This window comes from Rhea pennata, chromosome 1 (assembly GCF_028389875.1).
Source record: "Rhea pennata isolate bPtePen1 chromosome 1, bPtePen1.pri, whole genome shotgun sequence".
NCBI classification, from domain to species: Eukaryota; Metazoa; Chordata; class Aves; order Rheiformes; family Rheidae; genus Rhea; species Rhea pennata.
The window spans coordinates 79,688,185-79,716,145 of NC_084663.1; the positions used below are offsets into that span (position 1 = coordinate 79,688,185).

The following is a 27,961-nucleotide window of genomic DNA, read 5'->3' on the forward strand; positions in this document are numbered from 1 at the left end:
CTCCACAGCCTCTCTGGGCAACCTCCTCCAGTGCTCTGTCACTCTCACAGTGAAGAATTCCTCCTCATATTCAGGCAGAACTTCCTGTGGTTCAATTTTTGCCCATTGCCTCTTGTCTTGCCACATGGCACTACTGAAAAGAGTTTAGCCCCATCCACTTGACTCCCTCCCTTCAGATACTTATACTCATTGATAAGATCCCCCCTCAGTCTTCTCTTCCCCAGGCTAAACAGGCCCAGCTCTCACAGCCATTCCTCAGAGGGCAGATGCTTCACTCCTCTGATCATCCTCATAGCCCTATGCTGGACTCGCTCCAGGAGTTCTACATCTCTCTTGTACTGGGGAGCCCAGAACTGGATGTAGTACTCGAGATGAGGCCTCACAGGGCTGGGTAGAGCAACAGGATCACCTCCCTCGACCTGCTGGCAGCACTCTTCCTAATGCACCCCAGGATACCATTGGCCTTCCTGACCACAAGGGCACATTGCTGGCTCATGGTCAGTTTGTCATCCACCAGCACTCCCAGGTCCTTCTCCGCAGTGCTGCTTTCCAGCAGGTCAGCCCCTAGCCTGTACTGGTGCCTAGGGTGTATCAGCCACTCTTTCTAGTTTGGTCTCTTCAGCAAACTTGCTGAGGAGACACTCTGTCCTTTCATCCAGCTCATTGATGAACAGGATGGGAGCCATTACTGAGCCCTGGAGAACTGCACTAGCCACAAGCCTCCAACTAGACCCCGCATCACTGATGACAACCCTCTGAGCTCTACCATTCAGGCAGTTCTCAATCCACCTCACTGTCCACTCGTCTAACCCACACTTCCTGAGTTTGCCTACGAGAGTGTTATGAGAGACAGTGCTGAAAGCCTTGCTGAAGTCAAGGCAGACAACATCCATGGCTCTTCCCTCATCTACTCAGCCAGTCATTCCATCATAGAAGGCTATCAGATTGGTAAGTATGATTTTCCCTTGGTGAATCCATGCTGACTACTCCTATTCACTTTCTTCACTGTGAGACTGACAGAGCACTGGAGGAGGTTGCCCAGAGAGGTTGTGGAGTCTGCTTCTCTGGAGATATTCAAGGCCCGCCTGGATGCAATGCTGTCTAACATGCTCTAGGTGACCCTTCTTGAGCAGGGAGGTTGGACTAGATGATCTCCAGAGGTCCCTTCCAACCTTACTGATTCTATGATTCTTTTCCTCCATGCGCCTGGAGATGACATCCAGGAGGAGCTGTTCACCTCCCTTTCCAGGGATGGAGGTGAGGCTGACTGGCCTGTAGCTGCCTGGGTCCTCCTTGTTGCCCTTTTTGAAGACGCAAGTGACATTGGCTTTCTTCCAGTCTTCAGGCACCACTCCAGTTCTCCATGACCTTTCAAAGATGATAGAGTGTGGCCTGGCAACAACATCTGCCAGCTCCCACAATACTCGTGGTTGCATCCCATCCAGGCCCATGGATTTGTGAGCATTAAGTTTGCCCAGAAGATCTCTAATCCTTTCCTTCTTTTTGCTTTCTAATTAATTTCTGTTCTTCATGCCTGCAGTTGATTACTGCTGTCTAAGTGTAGTTTCTGGCATTTGTTCTTGTTGAATCACACCCGGTTTTTTCAGCTTATTTCTCTAATTTGTTAAGGTCAATTTGAATTCTCCTTCTATCCCTCAACATAATTGCAGTCATCTGAAAATTTGAGAAGTGTGCTTTCCTCCTCCATCACTAAGATCATTAATGTGAATCTTGCACAGTACAAGACCTCTTTGAAGCTTTCTTTAGATAGCTATCATTTTCAAAGTGAATATCTGGTAATCCCCCTACAAATACACCTGTTTTTCACCTAGATTTCTAGTCACTCTATAGTAGGTGTCTCCAGGTCACATTTCCCTTGCCATGCTTATGAGAACAACTTGTGGGACAGTATCAAAAGACTTGCTGAGATTCAGTACTTTTCCAGGAGAAGATAGCATCGGGCCTGAGTGCCTTTGGATGCTGCCCTTTAAGTAGCTTGGCCAAACCAGAAAAGCAGAGCCTTTGTCTCAGCACACTGCAAAACCAGACTGAGAAGAAACATATGAAATCAAAGCAGTTGCTACCTTTATGTGGGTTTTGAATTGCAAATAAGAGGCCAGATTCTAGCCCTTGGCAGAGAGCAGTGTCCATTTCCCACTGCTGTTAGTGGGGGCAGTAGTTAAGTACACATTCCTTCAGCTATCACTCTTGAGATTTGGGATTTTGTTACAAAATTAAAAAAAAATGGTATTCTAAAAGAAAGGTCCGCATGCAAAATATTACAAACCTTTGGCTAGTCTCAGATTTCCTTCAAGAGCTCATCTTTTACCTTTCAATACAGACAAGGCTTTTACCGAGTCCATAAAATGTTTTTGCTAGAGGAAGGACGTACATATCTTGCATAATAAGACTTTATTATTTTGTTCTGCCCCTGGCTTGCCATTTATCACAGTGGAATTCCCAACTGCTTCTTACAGGTGCTGCCAACAAAGATTCATGAGAGCTCTATTAACTTTCAAAATGCCTGCTAACATTATTTGGGGGTTAGGTTTAGCATTGGTTAGAGCATGGTGCTAATAATGCCAAGGTTGCGGATTTGATCCCTGTATGGGCCACTTGCTTGAGGATTGGACTAGATGATCTCCAGAGGTCCCTTCTAACCTTACCAATTCTATGATTCTAAAAAGCTGCTTGTTTTCATCTTGCTGCCCTCAGGCAAAAAAAGCAGTACTCCTCTTTTTAGCAGCTCATTAAATCTTATTAAAATATACACCTGCGAAATAGGTAATTTAACTCCACAAATCCTCTATGACAGTGTCCAGCTTTTTTTTCCCTTTTTGTTCCTTGAAAGTAGTGAGCAACTAAATTGTTGCTCACTACATACAGACTGTCTGTATGTCTCTGTCTCCGTCCGTCCGTCTGTCCGTCCATCTGTCTGTCTGTCTCTCCCTCCCTCCTTCCCCAGGTTTACTTAATTTGAGACTTCACTAATTAATGCCAAGGAGATTTGGCTCTTCACTCCTTGCATGAGGGTGACTCCTCTGACTTTTTCCTTTACAGTAACTCAAATAGAGCAAAATCAAGGCCCCAAGCTTGCCTGCCTTTAGACAAAGCTTTTCTGTTAAGCCTAGCTAATATGTAACAAATGTTTGTAGGTAATTTCACTTTCTTTCATTTTTCTTACATATAGATAGGTATTGTGTATGTGCCCGCCAGCAGGACATTCTCAAAAGAGCAGCTTGAGTGTCTCCAGCTTACAAAGGACAAAAAAGAACCACTGATTTTGAAAGCAGCAGTTTTGATAAGAGGAGCTGATTAAGTGAAATACAGATGGAATAAAAGTCTGCCGTCTGCCTTCTTGTTTTAATTTTTGTGGTCAATTCTGAAAGCCTGTATCTCCCATTTATGCACATACATGTACATGAATCATAGCTGCAGGGTGAATGAGGTGTACATGAGCATTGTTAATTTGATAAAACAAAACACAACATGAAAAGAAAAAAATTCCTTGTATTATTTTTAAAGAGACCTTTATCTTTTGTTTGAACTCCAAACAGAGCAAATGCCAAGTAACCCAGCCTTAATTTACCATGAAAGGCACTGATACCCAGTTCTTCACAAAATTACCCACAATCAGCGTTCTCTGTAGGATCTTTGAAACATTCAGTGGAGATTTTTCTTATTGTTTTCTGCTTGTGAATCAGCTGCAGTTTAGGTGAGTGGGGAAACAGCTATCCACAGCACACAAGCTGCTAATAATAGCATTATGACAGGTCTGTGAGATCTAATTTTATTTCTACTGCTGTCCATGCTTTGGTGTGCATAACCTGTTGCCTGTAAACAAGAGGCTGTCTTGTTGTGCAGCTCGTTGTCTGCATTGTGAAGAAACACAGTGGCAGAGAAAGGAATACTGTCAAGAATATCCTGTATAGTATATAACAACTATGGAAAATAGATTTTTGTTTTGAATACTTGAAAGTTGAGACCATTTTGATGTTTGGGGCAGAATCTAACTTTTAATGTGATTTTTATTAAACAACAGAAAGAAAAACATGCTTATTTCTGTGATTTTAAATCTAAGAAGTCCTTTGACACAACATTAAGAAATCCTTCTCAGCTGTGCCAGTTCCCTGACCAAAGAGGAGAGAAAGATTGCAACTGAGAGCAACCCTTTGCAAGCTCCTTGTGAAATGATGCTCAGCACACTGGTAACTGAGGATGAGTAAGAAATCTGGAGCTGTATGAAATACCAAGTACCTTCTGGATAATCTCTGAGCTCAGCGAAGGGAAATAAATATCTCTTCCACTACAAGAGCGCAAGAGCCCATTATTGCTTTTCATCTTTAACTCCCTAATGTAACTAACATTATATAACCCAAACTGCACAATCTTTCCTGAGATGGTAAATGAAGCAGCACATGTTTCAAGCTAGTCTTTTTACTGCATTCAGTGCACAAAGATCTTCCCTGGTCACTGCTGTGGATTGATACAACCCAGTGCACAGGTGAGAATGAGTCTCCATCTTGCCATGCTGTTTAAACCTCATGTTTAATTGTATTGCATTACCGAGATGCATGTAGCTTTTTAAAACTGTAAATAAATGCTGACTGCAGTAGCTGAAGTTGCCTGCTAACAACTTTGGTGACACCAGCTAGTTTCAAAGAAGATTAGTCATTGCTATTGAAAATATTCATTGAGAACTCACCATTTCTATCTACAGATTACAAAGGTTTACCAACAGTTCTAGTAACCTAAACAAACTGGGGTTGTTTTAACTATCCAGTTGCAGCTAAAGCTCTCTGGAGCCTGTCTACCTTCTAGCTTGTAGCCTGTCTAGCTTCTTTTAGCTGCAATAAGCTGCAGAAAGGAATACGACTCATTTAAGACTGATGTTAGCCAAGGAAAGTAGGCTTAGGAAGAGCTACATCATACATTAGCGGTAATCTCCATTCAGTTCTAATTAGGCTGCATAAAAATGTCTCCAATCATATTTAACTTGTATGTAGTGGCATAACGTTCAAGACTTAAAATTTTAGTTTATGGGCTTGGATAGGTGCCTGATACTTCTAATGCTAAATGAATCTGTCCTCACTTGGCAATTTGCCAATGGTGATCATAGAGTTTGTGTATGCCCCTAGGTATTTATATCTGTAAAACTGATGGTGTGTGAAATGTCTTATATTTGACAAAATATGGCTGTTTTATTTTCTTCTAAAATGACATAATTACTCCTACAGGACACGTGGTCAGTTGAAGATTTGCAATTTTTTGTGTTAAAGAGTCCTATATATTATTTCTGACAACAGATGTTTTATTTTTTTGAAAGATTCAAAGTCTGTTAGCTAGTGGCTGTATGTTGTTTAAGTCTCATGTAGGAAGTTCCCTAGGACAGGGGATATCTTTGTGCTGTAACACAATTGAGATAAATTTAAAAAACTCAGTAAAAATGGGATTTTACACATATTGTGATTTGCTAAAAATACACAGACAAAGTAAAGAAAAGTGGCAAAAAAGCTGCTAAGAGTAAACAAAAGTTTAACAAGAACAATAAAATTTCCTAGTGTTTGCTCAAAAAGAAAGGGACAAGGAACAACAGAAAACTCATAGATGTTAATCAAAAAAGAAACAAAGGGAAAAATCCCTCTGTTATTCCAATAGGTCTTTAAAAATATTTTTTCCCTTCAAATGCAACCAACGATAAATATAAGTGAAATTATCACTCATTTCCAATAGCTACTTAAAAACTACAGTGCTAAAAAAAGGCAGAAAAGCAAAATCAGAAGGTAAGCATATATGAAAATAAAACCTATCTGAAGCTCTTTGCATACCACCTAAGGATTCAACAGTGTTACAAAATTAAATCTTTTGAAGGCCTCCAAAGTCAGCCTGGTTAAGAAAAATGATGGTGTTGTTGACTCCTCTGTACTGCTCTGGCCTTTATGAGATTAGCCACCATAAAAAGTCAAAGCAGCTGAATTGTCAGTGTTTACCCAGGTCCATCCCGCTGTAAAAGTGAGCTTGCTCATGTCCCTTTTAACACTGTTGTCCAAATCTAAAAAATCTAACAAAGATATTGTCAGTTTGTGCATTAAACAGTCTCCCTCTTAGTCTCTTTAAAAAAAGAAAACAATTTAAAAGAGACACTTTGTTGAGATGACATCTACCAGGTTGTGGTTGGTTTTTTTCTTCATAATAGTTACTAACCCTTACACAGTGCTAGTCCGGCCTTGTCTGTGAATAATTTGCTGGTAAAAGGGCTAGTTTGTTCCAATGCTAATGGGAAGCAATCACGAGTTTTATTACAACAAATACGAGTCCTTACTGACTGCAGCTCCCATTATTTTTGCTGAGCTGCATTTCTCTTTAGTAAAAGAGAGTAAAAAACAGTAGGTAGTGTCACTCACTTTTTCTCTTCTTCGGATTGTCAGGAAAAGTCTTACAAATCAAAAGTTTGGAACTGCTTTTTGTAACAAATTTGTTTGCCTTCCTCTCTAATGAACTACTTCCTGAGTGTGATAGAGATGGATTTTTAAACTTCTTTTAACTACATCTTCCTTCTCCATAACTCTTGTTCTCCAGGGGATCCCCCACCCTTCTGACCGAAGGATACTGCAGTTTGCTCAGAGCCTAGCAATATTTTTTGAAAGTTTGAAGAATTACTGTTGCTTGATGTGAAACTCCTACTCCAAGGGCTGACTACTAAGCTCACCATAAGGCTTTAACCCAAGTGCTGAAGACACCTGGACCAAGCACCAGTTATTTCTGTCCATGTCACTCTCACATTTAAAAATTTTAATGAATAAGATTTAGATTGCTTGTTGTTTTCTGTTTCAGGAATTCTTGCAACTGATTATATGCTCCAGAAGGAATTTTTGTCTTTCTTAAGTCAAAATTTGACTTGTTTCTTTGTTTTTGTTTTGTTCATTTTTTTTTACCTTCAACCCACAAAAATCAAATAGCTACAGGAAAGAGTATTGCAGACTTTTAAACAACAAAACACAAAACCTACTGACGCTGTTCTGAGCTTTTCACTCTAAATGTGTTGAATTCCCTGAAATCATTGGTTGATAAATGACTTACATGTAAGTGTAAGAGTTTCTCTAGAGAAACCAGGCAATATTAATCACTTTAGATCAGCATTAGCAACATCTTTTGCTATGGAATGGGTTCTTTATGGAAGACAGTATCATCATAGATATCCACTGAAGTCAATATTCTGAATTATTTCAGCCTCTTTACCCATTAAAAGTTTTTATAGATTTGTATATCTGAGTTAAGCTTTCTCTTGGACCAACACAGAGATACTGAGGATCATTTAGCTCAAGAAATACAAGTTATTTATTTGGTCTACTGTGTCACTTGGTTTCCTCAGTAGAACAGTGACCCATTTTGGCACTGAAAACATGGTGAAAAGTCAGATGATTCCTAGGAGTTTCCCTTTTCTTAGTAAAGTTTCCAGGCCAATGCCAATTTACACTGCCTTCCAAGGCTAATTCAAAATTATACAGATTCATGGTGTCTTAGCTGTTGTTAAAGCCTGCAGTAACTAGAAGACTGAGCAGTCTTATTAGAGATGACTAAGATTGTGACTGGCTGTGGAAGTTATATAAGATTTTCAGCCTCAGAGATAGGTTGATATTTGAACCAAGGCTCAGAGATGTTGATAACACACACACAAGGGGGAACTTAACTGGCATTTCTGGGCTATTTCTGTTCTCTGAGTAAATAAGAGATGGATAAGGCTTTTATCAGATCAAAATTTCACCTAAGGTAATGAATTATTTGCAAGACGAATATAAAAGGGTAAATATATAGAAATGGACATGCTTGGCATCAGGACTTGAACTAATCCTTCAGTATGTTCACAAAAGCACATGCAGACACAAATGCATGTGCATACATATACATACATGCATATGCATGCACACACTTCTTCAGGCTCCAACTGTTGTACACACTTCTTTGAAGTTATATGAGTCTCAGAAAATGCTACAAAATCAAATGAAAATACAGTGAAGAGATTCATATTTTCCAGATCCTATATATTGCAAATGTTGTTATGTTTGCTTTCTGAATCAACATACTTTCCATCCCAAGTGCCTATTAAGGGGAAGAAGAATGGAAAAGAAAATGTAAAAAAGATCCACAGAAAAGTCGATGATGATTCTGGTAGTACTGAGTTAAGTGAAAGTGAGTAATATTCAAGGTATGATGTTCATATATATTTCTTTGCAAAGTAAACCGAAAAAATAGTCTATTACTGTTCTCCAAACCTATCATCATACTTCACTTCTAAAAGAAGCGCAGGAAATACAGTGGAATATGGATTGCTTGATAAATTCTACTGTGAAGAATGGTTGCAAGCTTATGTTTCTCCTAAATTTCTTTGGCCTAAAATAACTAATGTTCCTGGCATATTTCAGTTTAGTAAAAAGTTCTCACTGCTGAGCAAAGCTTTTTTTCTCCTTTTTTCTCTTCCCTTCTCCCTCTTTCCTTTTTCAGTCTGATGATAGGATAAAACCTCTGTGATTAGCTTTGTTGCCAGCAGCAAGCCTGATTCTTTAATGTAGCTGCTATGGTCTTTAGCTTTGTTTTCATTATTATTTGCATTGTGCTGCAGATAACTAAGAGATAGTCAAAAGATCAAAGGTTTCCTTTGATGGCTTATATTACAGATTCCTGCTGTATTAAAAAGGATCTCAAGTCAGAACATTCTTGTTCACACGCCGATCTGAACAAGGGACTGCATGAGGTGATGAAACTGGATGAAGGCTGAGCACATCCATCAAAGGGCTGCCCACACTGGCCCAAGCAGAAGAGGAGGTTCTGCTTCTATAATCTTGACATTAACTAGCGACAGATGGCTTTGATATGCCATGTCTAAGAAGAACCAGAGAACCTGCAGAGGTTACACATTCCACATTACTCTAGAACCATTTCATTTTAAAAAATCATATTTCATAACAAGCAATTTCTAAAAACAGAGTTTTTGTTTTCACAATGCCACAGATAGGTTCATCTTGTGTAACCAGACCACGTATCTGGGACAGGTCACAGTAGGTATGTCTTACAGAGTGCATTTAATCTTGAAAACATTCAATAAACAATAATAAACTAGTCATTGCAGTGCCTCTGTGAAGTAAAGTATTACCAGAAGACAGATGGAAATGGAGACGGAGATACTGAGAAGGAGCATAAGGCCTAGTCAACAGAAGGTAGGCTGGTTTAGTGTGTCCACTTTCATATTTAAAACTTGTGGCAGTTGGCTATAATGATTTTGTGGTTGAGTGTGTGTGGGAGTGAAAGGGTGTGTGTGTGAAAGGGTGTGAGTGAGGGTGATGACATTTTATACCAGTCAGGATATATAAGCCAAAGACTGCTTCTGCAGCTACCCCTCTACTAGTCATGGCCACATTTAATTACTCCCTGCGCTGCTCTCTTGCTACGTATCTCGTCTGTCTGCCAAATAGGGTGATGGCCTCTCTTCTCTGTGACTTGGCTATAGCACTTTGCCTGGATTTAGGATACACTTTAGAATCCCAGTTGTATCTTGGTTGCAATTTCATGGAGCAGAGAAGAGACTGCAGCCTGGGCTATATCAAGAGGGTGTAACACCAATCAAACCCTGTTTCAAAGAGGGTCCTCTCTCTTTGTCCCAGTGCTAGGTGCAATAATTTCCATTTTCTGTAGCCCAGAGCAACATTTCCCTGCAATTACTTGCATCAGCAGCATGAATGATAAACATCTCAAGGAGCAGGATTCATCTCCGAAAGTGCCACATGAAGCTAGGTGTCTTACCTGAAGTGCATGCTGAAGCTATCTCCCTCACATCAGAGAGACTTCTTATTCATAGCAGTGGAGAGAAATAGTCACTTACAAAAAATAGTTCATTTTGCCTAGCTTATTACCTGTGTTTTTAATGCCACAGAGGAATGCCCTGGTGACTAATCTAGACCAAATTTAGCTTGGAGCTTTTAGATGTCAAAATTTAAACAAATTGAAACCCAGTGGAAAGCACTTTTCATCACCTAGCTGATGTCAGAGCTGGGATTACAGAATGAATTCCTTGGGCTGATTTCATATTTCCAGTGGTATGCATTTGACAATGGGGTACAAAATCTTTGAAATAGCTCGTTTAATTGTGTTACATTCTGTATCTTTAAATAAACAAACACACACAAATAAATAAGTAAGCCCCACATCCCTCAGTCCAGGCAGCAGACCCATAACTAGAAGAATCTGAAAATAAAAGAGGTAGTTTAAACAGGGACTTCATTGTTGAGTAGCTAAGTAGAAGTATGAATGAGGAGGCATAGGTTCTTAAAAATGTGGGAAAAAAACCTCCTTTTCTATCATCTGAGGCAACTTTCATACTGGACAACTATATGTATCAGTAGCAGGGACACAATGACCTGAGTGTACTTATGATGTGATGGAATAGTTCAACTCTTTATTTATAGACTACTTAAGTTAAATGTGGCCTTTACACTAGCATCAATATTACCTGGATTAGCCCCATAGTTACTTGACTTAAAATCTGAGCTGTAAGCCTTTCAAGTTTTCGGAATTTATTTGTCCTCCTCCTCTCCACTTGATAAATTACCTGACATCATAGCATGTTTTATTCTCTTTTCTCTGAGCATTTGGGCAGTTATGACTGGTATTACAATAAATACATCAAGGTGAGGAAAGGGGTCCTGCAGTATCACTCTGGTGCCTGCTGGTTATGTTGCTCTTAGCTACATCTGGAGCTATGACTGCTTGAAGCAGTCAAAAGCAGCAGAAAGTATTACTGAAGCAAGAACCAGTAACAGAGTTATTTTTCTGTCAGTACCAGTATTTGACTTGTGGGTTATTTTTCTGTCAGTCCTGGTATTTGACTGGTGGGTAAAGGAGAGGAGATTCTGTTTTTCTACCCATGAACTTTTGTATATAACGCCTTGCTTTCCAAAAATTATCATTTTTTCAATGCTAGTGAGGAACTAGTATTCATATTTTGGCACACTTATTCACAACACTGAGTGCTTATATTTTCAGTGAAATTAGTGTGGTTATTTGTAAAGTAAAAAAGAGTTACAACTTAATCTTGAAATTTTGTTGTTTTTAAGCAACCAATTAGTCGTGCTAATCAATTACTCATCTAAAGTGGAAGCAGATATTTGAGGGCTGAATCAATTATAAATTTTTAGATGAATGTTCTTTATTTGAGGGCTACTTATTATGCAAAGTCATAAGGCTTATAAGCAGGATTCTGGTACACAGTAGTCTTGTGGGTTGCTTTTCCGTTTAATGTAGGTGCTAGATTTATGCTGTTTCTTGCAGAGAGAATGTTTGGCAAAAACACGAAGGCAAAAGCACATTTGTTTATGCACGGACTATATCCCAGCCTGTCAATGACTTGAAATAACATGCAAATAGGTGCCAGTACATCTGTCATTCTGTTTGTTGTCTTTACTCACTTTTAGTTTGACTTCTCATACAATTCTGGCTCTAACCAGCTGATAAATACCATCAGACTACTGGGTTTTGTTTCCCACCAACATCTTTATCTTTTGGAAAGGCTGATGAAATACAAACGTGTAAGAAAAACTTTATTGGCCAGGGTCCCTGTGACTTGCTGTGATGTACTATGGTTGATTTGTATCTGTTGCACAAAGTTTGTTTGAGTGACAGTCTGACAAATGGTCTTTTTAGCACTGAAATTTAAACAAGGAGCAGATTTAGTAAAATCACAACCTGGATTGGCTCAAAGTGACATATCAGGACCATTTTTCAGTGGTCAGTTTCCTGACGGTGGAATTAGCAGCAGTTTTATCTTGCTCTGTATTAGCTGTTTTACCTCACTTTCACCAAATTGCTTTCTTATCATCGTAAACACTACTAAATAATTGTAAACTGCCAAAGTGGCAGAACGCTGCTATCCACCCCATGGGTGCAGTCACTGGATTTTCCTCCTTCAGTTGTCCATTGTATTTGAAATCACCTCAGAAGAAGCAAGCCAACAAAACCATGATCTATTTTGATCTGTACAAACTGTTACACCACGAAAGAACTTTATTTTCATCTGCATGGACATGAATTGAATGTGCAAACATATGCCAACTACATATCAGAAAATAACTTTGCTTGATCCTTGTGTGGGTTTAGGTGGGTATAAACACAAACAGACTTCTACGAGGGCCTCTTATTGTCATTCATTTTGAAGTTGCCAAGTTCACATCTGGAGAAGACCGAAGGAAAGCATTTGAGATTTTGACACGACCAAGCTCTCCCATGAGGGTAAGCAGTCTTGCAGATCTTGCTGATGAGAGGCCAAGGTATAAGATTCTGCAAATTATGGGTAAACTGTGTATCTTAATCATTTCCCACGTCCAAGGAGGAATCAATTCCTAGGCAAAATTTGCTTTTTTCTATGGGAGAAAAGTCCCCTAAAGAATAGGCTGAGGAACATAAAGTCAGCATCACAGCATCTAAGAAATGCAAGGAAATGTCTGATTTTTGGAAAAAAATGTAATTGTTAGCCTTTTGTCCTTAACTTCCTTGCAGGAGAAAGTTGAGGGTTCTGCTCAAGGAGCAGAATACCTGTATCTAAAATTTATCTTGCCTCTTCAGTGCCAAAGAGTCACCACTGCACTAATTTTCTGACCAGCACACATGTATTGGTTTTATGATAATAACAGACCTGTAGGAACTAAACCTATTTCCCACTGGAAAACAGGAGGAAGATGAAGATGAGTAAATATAACCTGAGAAGGATGCTGAAACACACAGCAAAAAGTCGGTATTAGTATTAGTTCATTACACTGATTCTATGATATATTCCTGAACACATCAAAACATTTCTCCGGTAAAACTCCAGATATTCCCAAACTGTCTCTTTTACTAGGAAAACAATATCCATAAAAAGTAGCTTGAGGAAAAAGCCTCTTTGTGGAAAGTTGTTGGATTTTAGGAAATAATAGTTTGTGGTTCCAACTTCAATTCATTTTACTTGGCTTTAAATGGGAGACTGCTTCTGCCTCTTTCCCTTGCTGCAGTGTAGAGTTAAGAGGAAAACATGCATCTAAAGAAAAAGATCAATTTTACTTTAGTAAATAATGTATTGGGACCTGGCAGGAATACCAAAGAACGTGTGTGTAGATATGATTCATAAGCAACTCACAAGAAGCTGTCTTAAATATGTAATAATAGCACAGTACTGGCAAAATGAGACAAACAAACAGACCTGTCAAGAATACAGGATTTATATACTAATGCCTTATGTAAAGTCCTTGAACTATGATTTCTAGGCTGGTTCTCCAACAATTTCATGTCTGTATGGGTTGTTCTGCCATATGGTGCCCATATTTTCCTTGAATCTGAAAATAAGAAGTCACTGTAAAAGATCCAGTACAAAATGGGACAGGATGTTAAACATCCACCATTTCATATTTATCAATGATCACTGGGACCGGGGAGGAAGTGGTTATTGCAAAGTGGGGTTGTCTGGGCTGCTGATCTCCACTTAGATTATGGTGATGGTGGCAAAATCTTTTTCAGCAGGTTTGTGAGTCATCAATAAGTAAAAAAATTATAGATTTTGTTCATCAGAGGGGTTTGTCTCCAGAAATAGCAAAGAATGGGTCTATGGATGTTACACAGATTGCCTTCCTTGTAAAACTTAATGATTCTTCCTGTGTATTTTCTAGTAGTACCTGTTTTTGAGCAACAGAGTCCAAAACCCGTTAGCAAAGCTGTGGTCTCTTAATGTCTAATAGACATTAAAAATACATTCTTAGAAGCAGTTCCAGTAGTGTCTCTTTATATTAGCAAAAGTTGAAATTGTGCTTAAAAATGAATCAATGAGCTTATGTATAAATGCTTGATTTTTTTTGCTCTAGTTCCAGTAGGAAAGGCTTCATCGTTTGTGTAGACTGTTTTCTTTCTAAATGTGAGGCTTTCCGAACTCCACCTTATCAACTCTGAAGCACACAGCAAAAAGTCAGTATTAGTATTGTATCATCACACTGATTTTAGCAAGCAAGACTCTTGCTTTGCTGCCCTGGTACAAAAAGCTGGGGCCCTGAGTGCTCCCACCAAGAGGTCTGGCTGTTGGTGTGCAAGGCCAGTGTGATACGATGCAGCCATGTGGACTTAGATCAGCCCATTGAGAGAAAGTGTTAGCCCCATTCATCCAGGAACTGCATTTAACCTCAGGTCTTTCCTGTAATTTTAGCCTGGATGTTTTCTTGTACTGCCACTCTGCTCACTCCTGCTGCCACTGTTCACCCCACCACTTTTTCTTCCTGCTTGACATCCATCCTTAGGCTACTGTCCATCCTTAGGCTACTGTCTCATCACTCACTACCCTGAGACATTGATTTAAGCTTATCACTGTTCCCTGGAGTCCTGCTTCAACCTCCTCCTTGTCCCCTACACTGTGCATGACTAATGAGCCAAGAAGACCATAGTAGCTTCATATTAACTTCCTTCCAGGCAAACTTTACCTCTACTACTTCTGCACCTCTCTAGTGAGGCTTGCTGTAGCACCGAGACATCAGTGAGTGTGACCACAGTATTGTATTCTAAGGTAATTTGAAATAAAAAATCAAAGTTCATATTATAATGGATAAAAATGATGGTGATGGTGGTGGGGAATTGCCTAAAAAACACAGCCCAGCTGCCTAAGTGGGAACTATGCTTGCACACCGGGGACAACATCTTCAGAAGTGTTCTCTGACACAATTATGACCCAACTGAGCTCTCCCCATATTTAATAAGACAGGAATTGGATAGGATGTAGAACAAGGAAAAGTAGTTGGGCCTTATCACAGGTCAGATCTGAATTTAGGACATACCATACACCTTGCACACAGCAAGATAGAAAAGTGGCAGTTGATAAGTTTAACAGAAAGAAATAGTGCTACTGAATAGTTTTAAGACTCCAAAAATACTGTTTTAAAAAGGAAATGTTTAATTCTTCCTTTTTTTCCCCCCTTTGGGAAAGCTGCATGCCAGAATGGTTTAGATGATAGGGATGATCATTATAAAAAATGAGTAACCTATGTCAGATACTCTACCTGACTGGGAGAGTCTGCAGCTGAAGCCAGGTATCTGGGTCTGCACTATACAGTAGGGATTTATGTCAGCTGTCCAGGCTAGGGCTGCACCAAGACCACAAAATATTGCCTGATTTTAAGTGTGTAGACTGAAGGCTCCCCACAGCAGCAGAGATGGGGTGGCAAGGCTTATGGACTGGGTTTGCAAGAAGACTCAAAACATGAGAGAAACTAAGCAGATTAGCATTATGGCCCACCCAGGTTTGATTATGTGGGTTATCACAGATTATAATGTAACTGGAGCTTAGAAAGTTTTAATGATTACTGCAGTGTTTAAATAGGTATTTAATGACTCACGAGAAGCGAGGAAAGACAGTTAAGTAAAATGCAGTGCTGAGATACCCTTCTCAGGTTTGGGGTAAAATCATCCATCACCTTCCAGGGATGGAGGTGAGGCTGTCTGGCTTGTAGTTGATGTGTCTATCCTGGGTCCTCCTTCTTGCTCTTTGAAAATGGCAAGGAGGAGAATCCATGAAACTACAAGCCAATCAGCCTCACCTCCATCCCTGGAAAGGTGATGGAACAGCTCCTCCTGGATGTCATCTCCAAGCACATGGAGGAAAAGAAGGTGATTAGGAGTAGTCAGCATGGATTCACCAAGGGAAAATCATGCTTAACCAACCTGGTAGCCTTCTATGATGGAATGACTGGCTGAGTAGATGAGGGGAGAGCCATGGATGTTGTCTATCTTGACTTCAGCAAGGCTTTTGACACAGTCTCCCATAACATCCTCCTAGATAAGCTCAGGAAGTGTGGGTTAGATGAGTGGACACTGAGGTGGATTGAGAAGTAGCTGAATGGCAGAGCTCAGAGGGTTGTCATCAGAGGTGCAGAGTCTAGTTGGAGGCGTGTACCTAGTGGAGTCCCCCAGGGCTCAGTAATGGCTCCCATTCTGTTCAACATTTTCATCAATGATGCAGATGGAGGGACAGAGTGCCTTCTCAGCAGGTTTGCTGATGATACCAAGGTGGGAGGAGTGGCTGACACACCTGAGGGCTGTGCTGCCATTCAGAGAGACCTGCACAGCCTGGAGAGCTGTGCAGAGAGGAACCTCCTGAGGTTCAACAAGGGCAAGTGCAGGGTCCTGCACCTAGGGAAAAATAACCCTAGGCACCAGTACAAGCTGGGGGGCTGACCTGCTGGAAAGCAGCACTGCAGAGAAGGACCTGGGAGTGCTGGTGGATGACAAACTGACCATGAGCCAGCAATGTGCCCTTGTGGTCAGGAAGGCCAATGGTATCCTGGGGTGCATTAGGAAGAGTGCTGCCAGCAGGTCGAGGGAGGTGATCCTGTTGCTCTACCCAGCCCTGTGAGGCCTCATCTCGAGTACTGCATCCAGTTCTGGGCTCCCCAGTACAAGAGAGACGTAGAACTCCTGGAGCGAGTCCAGCATAGGGCTATGAGGATGATCAGAGGAGTGAAGCATCTGCCAAGCATCTGCCCTCTGAGGAACGGCTGCGAGAGCTGGGCCTGTTTAGCCTAGAGAAGAGAAGACTGAGGGGGAATCTTATCTTTGTCTATAAGTATCTGAAGGGAGGGTGTCAAGTGGATGGGACTAAACTCTTTTCAGTAGTGCCATGTGGCAAGACAAGAGGCCATGGGCACAAACTGAAACACAGGAAGTTCTGCCTGAATATGTGGAGGGATTTCTCCACTGTGAGAGTGACAGAGCACTGGAGGAGGTTGCCCAGAGAGGCTGTGGAGTCTCCTTCTCTGGAGATACTCAAAATCCGTCTGGATGCAATCCTGTCTGACATGCTCTAGGTGACCCTTCTTGAGCAGGGGAGGTTGGACTAAACGATCTCCAGAGGTCCCTTCCAACCTCAACGATTCTGTGATAGAATGGCTGCAGAATGAAGAGCCATCTTAATACATATTCACTTAAGCATTTGCTCTTCAGTCTAAAAGGCAGACTCTCTAGAACTTCTTTGAATAAACCCAATGTTATCAGATTAATTTCCTTGAAAAACTGTTGTTCAAGAAAAAAAAGATAAGTTCCTGTAAGATCTAAAAGGTAAGCTATGTTTTTGCCAGAAGTTCCAAGTATCAGAAGAGTACATTTTTTTGATTACACATGTGTGGTTTCCCAGTTAACCAAATCTTTGGTAGTTCTAGCTAATCTGTGAGGGTCTATTTGTCCTTTGAATAGGATTCCTAGGCCCATAAAACAGTGATATGGTGGTAATTCATCTGTTTGATGTATAAAAGAAAGAAGTGCCTACATGCACTGTGAGCCAAATTATCATTCCATTTATCTGTATGTTCATGTTTGGGGAATTTTGTGCATATTTCTTTGGACTGTACGTATTATATCTGACTAGTTTTCATTGAGTTGGAAGTTATTTTGCTTTTCAGTTAGTACCTGCACATCCTAGAGGGCTCGATAACTCTCCTGCCTCTATGTAGATTGCTTTCATGCTGCAAATATGGAGGGACAAGCCCTTTTCCAGGGTAGAAGCAAAAAGCTCTGAAAAGGTATTACAGCTGAAGAGGTATGGCACATAACACAGGCAGCAGTAGCCCAGCTCAGACCTTACAGTGTACAATGTAGTCTGCTGAACAAAAAGTGAATTTGATGTAGGCCTGAAAAAAACTCAGATTAACTCTTTAGGATCTATCAGACATAGTGAAAGGTTGTCTAGAAGGCAGTATCTGCAGTCTTCTGCAGACTTCTCTGGAGCTAAGTGCCTGCTTTGAAGTATCCACACTTTAGGCTCTAGCACATGTCATGTGATGCTGCACCGATAGCATTTGCTGCTTTCTGCATTAATCTCAATAATAGCTTTGTGGTTTTTTTTCATATGCTTCTTAAAATATTTATCTGAATATCTGGAAAATATCAGAAGTGAAAATGTAGTTTCCCTTCCAATATGCATATGAAAACCCATTGCCTTTCGTGGTGTCAGAGCATATATTTTTAGACTCAGGTCTTACAATTGTCCTTGAAATGACCCAAATATGATAGTTCCTGACTTAGCTACCCTTTTGGGTTGAGGCAAGGAAGAAATTTGCAGAAGTAAATTAAAAAAAAAAAAAAAAAGATACATGATAATTACTTCCATTCATCCATCTAGAACACCGTGAGAGGATGACAAAAAGTCTTGGAAGGTCCATTAATTTAAAGCTTTGCTAAATTTCTCAGTGTGAACACACATACAAATGCGGGAGAAAAAGATAAGATGATGAGTGAATCAATTCTTGTAATTATCATAAGTCTTCACAATCTTTTGTGCTGCTGCAACATTTCATTTGTTTGTGAGACTCCCATGGGAAGCAAAAAATGCACCTGAAAGGAGCTGTTAAGCTCCGAGACAGCTGCATAACCTGCTGGAGCATATATGCTCCAGAAATAGAGAGAAAACTCTGATTCCCCCTATTCCCACTGTACATTTAAAGTCAGAGGCAAAACAAAATAATATGAGGGACTCAAAAGGTTCTATATGCAGAAGGATTTAAAATACTGGGTACAATTACAGAATTTTAAAGGTTTGTGGGCATCTACATGGCAAAGGTCTGGTTCAACAAATTATGCTATATAACCAATCCAGTTTAAAATTTAAAGTGCCAGCTTAATGCCATGTTAGCAATCTAATTAGAAAGCTCATTTGTAATTATTCTGCAATTAATCAAGTATTTAGTTTTTTTCAATGAATAAATTGATTTAAAATTTAGCTTCTGATTTGTAAATATTCTTACTCACAGCCAAAATGGTTTCACTTGGTTTGCCCCAATTTAATTTGGAGGTCAATTAATTTTGATTAAATTAAAGCCAATTTAATTTTAAGTGGCAGCATCTGTATGGGATCATAATGCAGTTTAGCTTTAATACATTTTAATCCACTTTCAAATTCATTTTTTTCCCCCCTCATGGTCCATGTAGGTGAATCCTAACTTTGACACTAAAGGTATTTATACAGAATCTATTTTTTTATCTTGGTTTTCCCTAAAGGAGTGGGGGATACTCACAAGTTAGGAACAGGCAGAGGGGGGAGATCTGTATGTCTGATTTTGGCACAGAAGATGTTTTCAGTGTCCTGCCTTTTATTTGCATCTAGCATTTTATTCTCCTTGCAGCTGAAACCCCTGACAAAAGGGGAAGAATGAAACGAGACAAAAAAGCATCTGCTCTGGATGGAATTGGGCCAGTCCAGCCAAGTTTAAAAACTTTGAATCATTTGAGAGTATGAGACTGGCAATTTTCTAATGACTACAACTTATTAAAAAGGCATGAAAAGCTCCTTACTTACATATTTGGATGCTAAGTGGCCATTCTTGGCTTCAGAGAGAGCATGACTTCCTCTTCTAATCTTGTCCCAGACTACACATTAAAACAACAGGCATCATAAAAAATCAGACATTTTAGACTCCAGAAACTAAAATATTCCAGAAGATTTAACCAAATTCTTACTTAAGGCTTTAGGTTAGATGCTGGTTTAACTCTTAAAGGTTAAAAAATTTCGGTCATCTTGCAGTACATGCATTTATAAATGTATTGTAAGTCTCCCTGAAATTACCAAATATCCAAAATGTTTTCAGATCTACGTAGTACATTAATCCCAATCACCTTTTCTACCTTAACAGTGTAAGATCACTGGATCACTACTTTAATATATTTAGTTTTAAACACTAAGAAACAGAAACAAATCCTGAAAGGCTTAAGGTCATAAAGCAAATATTTGAAAGTGAGGAAATACTAGAGATAATGTTGACCACACCCTTAATTCAGCTTTCTTGTGAGTATTAATTATGACAGAGTCTTTAATTACATGATCATATACTCTTCCTTTCCCCCTCCCCCGAGGAATCTTTCCTCATTCAGTGCAGGGAAATCTATTTACAATTCTTATTATACAAACTACTCAGTGTCTTTATTTACTTGTTTACTGCACATCATCCAAAACCATCACTAAATAAAAAGTTATTCACTTCCTCATGAGATTTTTTTTTTTAATAATGTATCGACCTAGTGTTGGACTGCTCCATAAACTTTTTTTTTCAATTTATCTTCAAAAAACACCCTTGAAAGATGACATTAGTACTATCATGGGTTCCAGTTTTCCAGGTCTTATCCTTCCTGCCCGGAACCCATGGAGAAAGGCCAGTATTTTCTGGAAGTGTTTGGTTTATTGTGCATGTGTTGTACAGCTGAGCTGTACAAAATTGCACATTGCACAAAGTCCAGTATAAGCCACATGCACTGGACTTGTAGTTTATGAGCAAACCATCTGCCCAGCACATAGATATAAACTAGCACTTTTTAGACATATTTACCTCTAGGCTGCAGAGGGGCCCTCCACATAGTGCATATATTTTCCTCTACTTTCCTAGAAAGGAAATGAAGTGTAGATATTAATACTGTTGACAGAAGACAACAGTTTATGTTTTTAAAATACAGAAAAACCCCACCAAGCAAGCACTCAGTGAAAATCAGTTAAAATCTGTGCAGCAAGTGTTAAACACAACGCAAGTATATGTATAAAAAAAATGGACAACAAAGGAAAAAACAAACACAAGCAAAATGAAGCTGCATGATGGCTTCATGAGTACTATACACCCACTTTTTTACTATAGCGACACTCAAATAGCAGTAACTCCTTAAGAGAACTTTTTTTTTTTTACACTCTATGTGTAAAATTCATATGAACTGATTCTGCTCTTTGTATGGACATGTACAGAAAAGTGGTTTGCTTTCAGGAAAGACAGAGAGAGAAGATTTGCCACTAAACAGCAAGTTTTCTGTGACCAGTCACATATGTGAGTAGGGCCCAAAGCACAACCAACAGTTATCATTTCAGATTCCTCCTGTGATCGGTGGAGATGGGACTTCCCAGGGAATGGTTTTTCACACCTGTTTTGGCTGAAGTGCAGACTATAGTCAGCCAAACCATATGAAGTGCAGTTTGCATTGCATTGTTGACTACAGTCAGTGAAATTAGACTTTGGCAAAAATCATGATTCTGAAGACTCTGTTGTTGTTGTTGTTGTTTATGGTTTTCCCAAACTGAAGAATAGTGATTGTTTAAATTTATCATTATCCAGAAGCCTATACCTCTCTTGCTATTGCAATTCCATTCACGAGGAAGCAGGTCACAGAGTGACCCACCAAGGCTATTTGATGAATCTTCATGTACGTTTAAAGTCTCCCATCAAATGCAGAGCCAGGAGCTATTATATCCCAAGGTGCAATCCTTCAATGGTGGCTGCACTGCTATGTGCAGTCATTTAAAGGTATCTGACAAAAGTCACGTTTGTGACAATCTGTGTTACCCTCTTCCTTCTATAATACAGCCTCAAACTCATAGGAACAGATGTCTGGCAAAGACTTTCTGAGTAACTCAGTAACACAGAGGAGTCCACGTTAAGTTAACACAACAGATCTAATTAAAATATCGTGAAAGGATTGCTCTATACAGGAATAAAACCCTTTAATGCCTACCCTCTAACCTTTCAAGGACTCATGCAGCCTTTTGCCTTTTTCAAAGAGATGGTTTGGAAGCTGGAAAAGAAATAGTAAATGGTTAACAGGCAGGCAGTACTTCTCTAACTTTGTCAGAAAAACTGTCACTGAAGTTCAGGTTGTTTTGCACACAATTCACAGACATTCTCATTTTCCACAGAAAATCTAAACCTTGTCAACTATAGAATACACATGATATAGAGGTGGAGAGATGAGATGAGGGGAGATTTCCTGATTATTGTCTCCCTGAAGAGACAAGTCGTATAAAAAAGGCCTAAAGTCACTCACGTATGGGCAGAGACAGTTTGAAGACATTTTCTGGAGAATGCTTCAATAAACTTGAACCGAAGCCATATAGTATTAAACCTAAACAAGCATGAACACAAATTTCTGTTTCAGCTGATTGAAGGACAATGAAGAAATAATAGTACAACTCACAAGTACTGCAGGGAAAAAGGGTAAAGATTATAAAAGTATTTTTGGTTTTGGCTGACACTTCTATCAACCTAGGCCAAAAATCACAAGGAAAAGAATAGCTGCTTTCCTTTATCCACATAAAAGAATTCTACACTGAGTAGCGCTTCAGAAAAATGATCAGATTGTGATCATATAACCCTAGCATGAACCTGGTGACCAATATAGTCATGTCAAATTAGGATGCATTTTTCAAGCAATAGGGAAGGATGAAAGTGTTTATTATCAGACATAAAAACTCTTCACTTCTCTTTCTTCTTACCTGCTCTCTCCATTTTCCTTGCCTTTGCTGACTATGTTGGTGGGCTGATGCCTTACTGTGCCAGCTCTCCTTCAAAAACAGAAATTATCAGAAACAGATGGTGAGGGTAACTGAAAGGGAAAGGAAAGACATCCAGTCTTTATTTCCTCCATCTGCCTTTACCAGAGCCTTCCATCTTCTTCCCCCAGCAGGAAGCTGGTTTAATCCTTCTTCCTCTTCCTTGGATCTTCGGGCATTTGTTCCCCCTTTTCTGTCATATCACCCTCCCGGGTCTCTCTTTATGCCAGCAGCTGTTCACCTCTCTCTTTCTTTACCACCTTTTCTTATTTCTATGTACAGCATTGTGTTCATCAGTATTTAGACCACACCTTGTCACTTTTTTGTTGTTAAAAAATGAATAGACTATATGGTGAAAGACATAGATGCCATAGAGTTGCACATAATAACAATTACTGTCCACGTCATGACAGCTAATATGTTTAATTTTGTGATCACTTTACAGCTTTGTAAAATAGTAAAATTAGAATTTAAGCCCCCAAATGGTACAAAAACATAGTGTCAAAGCCAGCTTTGGTATTAGTAGGCGGACCACCACAGAAATAGTTTACATCCCATATGAGTTTACCTTACACAGTTTTTACCCTCCATGAATAACTCATAATTAAGAGTTTGGAAATTCCAGTTAAATATTTTTCCCAACAGTTAATTCCACTATAAAGTTGGTTTAGATTTTCTCTGTCCTTTTATCAGTCGATCAGTAATAATAAGCTACAGGAAAAAAATAGTTTTCTGTATACGATGGAATGATATGTGGACATGTGTGTGCCGGTATGCATAGATTCAGACACACATAGAGGAAAATTTCCTTTTCAGGTACTTTCTGTAGTAACCACTTGCCAGTAAAACTAAGCTTTTTAGGCCTTGGATACGTATGCTGTTGAAATAATGTGATTACCTAGTTCCAGAATTGAGTTAAGAAATTTTTGCTGTATAGGCCAATTCCCTCTTGTATAACTTTAGAAAATGCACTGGCCTGTTCTTCAGGCTAGGAGTCACATAATAAGATTGCACACCTTTAGAGGGAACTGCACAGGTACCAAACAGTATTTGTTAGAGCCCTGGGCTGAGCTAGACTGAACAAAATGAGACATTGATGGCTCTTAAGGCAGGGAAAATAGTTAAAGTATACCCATCCACCCAGCTTCAAGATTTCTATTGTGACTTTTCAAAAACATAGGTAAAACAGGAGGAAAGGGGTTAACTTATGATAAATTTTAACATATGAAGTTACTATTTTACCCGGTAACATGATACTTGTCCTGAAACTCTTTAAGCAATATAATAAATTGGGGACATTATGTTACTAGAGACCCGAATAAGAATATGATGATACTGTCTTAGCTTTTCATTGCAAATGGTCTTATTTCATGTTTATTTGTTTGTTAGAAATATTATACCCAGAAATCAGAACCATCAAACCTAGAAAACTATTGCTCAGCACAGAAATAGTCTGAGTCATCTGCTTAAGATACATTTCTCTAATATGATGGCTTTTGTTTTGATTCTCATGTCTATTGTAGAAGCTCTTTGTGCAGCCTGCATCACACAGTACACTTCTGCAGCCAACTACTTCAGAGTGAAATCACATTCCACCAGTGGCAGAGGGCAGTGCAATTTCAAGGAGTGAGCCTAAGTATTTTTTAGCTGGAGAGGCAGGCCATTACTAGCTAACTCCAAAGGAGATCTTGCACACCATCTCACACTTCTCACTCCCACCATCCTTTTTTGTTTGTTTGTTTGTCCTTTCAATGCTTTTCTTGGAATCCTCTGACATTCCAGTAGACTGACAGCTGAGCAGCACCTCACTAATGTATTACCTGATTACATTAAGTACTTTGACATGTGGAATTTTGCGCATCTAGTATTTAGCCAGTGACAGAAACAAATAGGGTATTAATTAGCAACAAAGTGATTAAAGACTTAGGATTCCAACATCTATAATAAATATTCCAAAGATATTGTCCTTGTATCAGGGATCTGTAAATGAGAGTGCTTGCAAAATCACCTCTGCTCTTTCTCAGCTCATTGCTGTTCCCTGATTGCTAAGAGGTTAATAAGGCAGAGCTGATGCATTTGTAACAATCCTTACTTTTTCAAAGGACTTAATGAATCATGACCAGACTATCCATATCATGTGTTTTTCAGCAAGAAGGAGAACTTTATTAAGCAGTTTACTTACTGCATAGTATATGAAAATCACATGAAATATCAGAGGGAACCCAATGTAAGAAATGCTTTTATTTCCCTCTCAACATCCATTTTGATTATCTCATTATGTCTCACCACAGTTTGCCTAACTTAGCAATTTGCTTCTAGATCATTTCATTCTTCCTTTTTTTTGCCTACCATTAAAAAACTACAACAGGTCAGATGGAAATTCCTTCTCCAATAGACCTTCAGTTTCAAAGATGAAGTTGATTAAAATGTCATATATGTAACAAGGATACTGGCATTCAGTCAAAATCTGACAAATTAATTATGGCTTGTCTAATCCATATTTAACTATAAGCATGATTTACTGAATATATAGATCTAACAAAGGGTATTAGATTTCTTACTGAATTCCCTCCATTTGACACTGTCATAACATGTAAACATATATGGATTTCATTTTTTTCATTTCTTTCACAATAGAATATTTCAACTTTTTAATGCATACACAAATACTGGTAATCCTGATAGCTGACTGAACTTCATTTTTCTTTCAAATTATATTTTCTGCAAATTTTTTTCCAGTTTTCTTTATGTTACACAATTTTGATGAATGGATTTAAAAGCAGGCGCATAATGAAGCACATATTGTCTCAAAGAGAATGGTGGAAATAGGCAAAAGATCAGGATTGTAAAGAGCTTTTTTTATTATTTTTAAGTTAAAGCTATTACCATCCTAGTGTTTCTCAGAGTTCCCCGGAGAAACAGCTAAAATTTCCAAGGCTTCTGCCATGTGAAGATTACATGAATCCTAGAATAGTAATGCTGCCAAAATACAAATACCTTCAAAGGCAAAACTAAAGACAAACTGGATATGCATCTGTTAGGACCACTCTCAGGTTGGTGTCCTCTGTACGATGGAGATGTGAAACTCAGTCTGTGACTTTAAAGGGATCAAATAATGATGCTTAATACTATGGAGCAGGCAGAGACTGTTTTTACACTGTCTTGAACCTTAATGGCTTTTGTTAAGGTCTTGATCTTTATCTTGTTACAAAAAAGTTTGTTAATCAAAGGCATCTCTTTTCTCTCTGGATGTATTATATTAAACTAGCTACATACTAATTTCCCTGTTAGGTGATATCAGAACCAAGAATGTATGACAAGGAAAATGTGCCTCCTTTGCCCTCAAATTATAGTTTTTTTCAGTGCTGTTCATTTTCAAAATAAACAATAACAATCATACCTCACCATTTTTTAAGATAAACCATAAAACGATTTCCCCTCTCAGAATAGATACCACGTGTCTGATGCTGGGACCCTGAATAGCCAAGAAAATATGGGATTTTGTGTAAAATGAAAATAGAAACAATAATTGTAGTGGTCATTTGGAAAAATCTATGGATGGAAGTTTATACATTTGGGTAAACACGAGAAAGTCAGCTATGAAAAGTTGTTATAGCACAGAACATATCTAGCTGTCTCCATTTCTGACAACAGGGCCCCCACCATGTACGTACCACACCACAAATAATGGAAGGCATTTAGAGGTAACAACTGTACTTCAGCTAAACAATTGATTTTCTAAGGAAGTTGACTAAAGCTTAAGATAACTCCTTGCTCCAAATGCCTCTTCAGAAGGCAGATGTCTGGCAAATGGAAAATTCCTAGATGCAAAATGACCAGGCAGGAAGCTATAAGGGAAGAAAGAAAGGGGGTAAGAAGCACAGGGATTTTCTATGAGAAAGGCAGAGGAGCTTGGTTTCTGCAAGGCATTTGTCACAGTTAAGCTTAGCCAGAACATCTCTCTGGTTCAGAAGGCAAGAATATAGATAATGGGCAATCTTTATCCAAATAATGCTTCTGAGCAGTGAGGTGAATGAAAGAAGCATCCTCTCCAGTTTGTTATTTTTATGCCACAGAGAGAATACAGTAATATTTTAGACCTCAAACACAGTCCATCTGCTCATTGTCACCTATGGCCAGCCATGTGTCACCAAGGAGGGATAATAGCCGGAGTAGCCACACACCTGCACTTCTGGAAGAAGACATGCTCAAGCTCCTGGGGTTACTTGGGGGGTCAGATTAGTCTGGGAATCTAAGACAAACTGTCATAGGCTGCAAGTGTCCATTTTCAGGAAATGGTGACAGAGAGGAGATTCTATCTAGGAAATGTGCCTGAAAAGGCAAGGAAAGAGCAAATACTAAAATCTAATGTAAGTCACAGGAGCTGAGGGCAGAGGTCTGTCCATGATGGCACTGGTACCAAAGAGTGAAGATTTTGAATCCCAATCAGCAAAGCCAAGGCAATTTAGGATCTGTGAGCTGTGAAGCCTCAAAAGATGTACACAAGAATCAGCTGCTCCCATTCATTTGATCTTGGTGCCAGCAGACCTGAGAGTTTCTTGCCTGCTGTGGGCAAGGAATTGCTCCATAAGTGCTGACAAAGCTTTGTCTTTTTGAGACACATACATCATCATCAAGTTCCCACTAAATTCTTACCTGCAGCAATAATCCCTAATTTGAGAATTAGAGGAAAATATAACCTGTCATACATGTGTTTGACATGGTTAGAGTAGGCAGGCCTGGGGCCCACCAGTTTGGTGAGCAGCCAAAAAAGAAAGCTGGGTCAGCCCTTTATCACCTGTGTCTTTCTTATTCTTCAGCAAATCGTATCTCCCTCTCCCTGAAGCTATGTGTTCCCAATGATTTCCTTTCTGTGTCTCTTTTCCCCTTGGCAATGCTAATATACTCATCAAAGTTTTCTGCTCCATTTCGTGCTTCTTCTACCTTCTCTCAAGCCCTTTCCTTCTCCACCACTCTTCTCCACTCTTCGGTTTCCCAGTTGTTGATGGCATTTGCTACACTCTACTATTCCCTACTCAACCTGTCTCTGCTGAAGCTTCCAGCTTTGCAGATCCCGTTCACAGAGAGCATGCAAAATACATGCAACCCTCTTTTAAATGTTACACTCTCCTTTTATACAGGTTTTCTTCTGACATCTAGTTCTCTTTCGCATAGAGAGTTATGTCTAATCAATGAAAAATGACTTCTTTTTAAAAAAATTACTTGGGAAATTCTCTCATCTTAACATTGGAGCCATGCCAGGATAAAAATGAAATTAAGAAGAAAATAGCTTGAGGCTTCAGGAATCATAGCTAGTCGAAAAGCTTAAGCAGAAGCCTCATTTTATGCAGTGCTCCTTGCTCCTCCATGCACTCTGTGGAGCAAACTCATTGATGTAAATGAAACATAACATCTTAAGAACTGGCAGTTCAGAGCTTCCCCTCCAAGAATGCACTACAGCCACAGAAGTGGGCAACTGTCAAACCACCTCGGAGAAGCAGCCCAGCTGACATCTTAGATTTAGGCAAGTGTTCTCCAGTTGCAGGTCATGACCCCACATGGGCTGGGGTCAAGAGAGAGTTCACACAGGATCACAAAGTGTTAGAAAAAGCT

The 27,961-nt window shown here is 39.3% G+C and overlaps 1 protein-coding gene across 14 annotated transcripts in view; it reads right to left on the reverse strand.

The window, feature by feature from the left end:
• LOC134149675 (potassium voltage-gated channel subfamily KQT member 1-like) overlaps positions 1-27,961 on the reverse strand; it is a 263,379-nt gene that overhangs the window by 87,531 nt on the left and 147,887 nt on the right. For 2 of the 14 annotated variants that reach the window (XM_062592924.1, XM_062592916.1), the window contains exons 8-11: positions 22,292-22,360; positions 21,543-21,594; positions 20,370-20,422; positions 19,346-19,416 (exon numbers count right to left, since the gene is read on the reverse strand). In XM_062592924.1, the coding sequence (XP_062448908.1) occupies positions 20,415-20,422; positions 21,543-21,594; positions 22,292-22,360 (129 nt within the window). In that variant the 3' untranslated portion in view covers positions 19,346-19,416; positions 20,370-20,414. The other 12 variants (XM_062592932.1, XM_062592914.1, XM_062592942.1 and 9 more) reach the window with 12 other exon arrangements.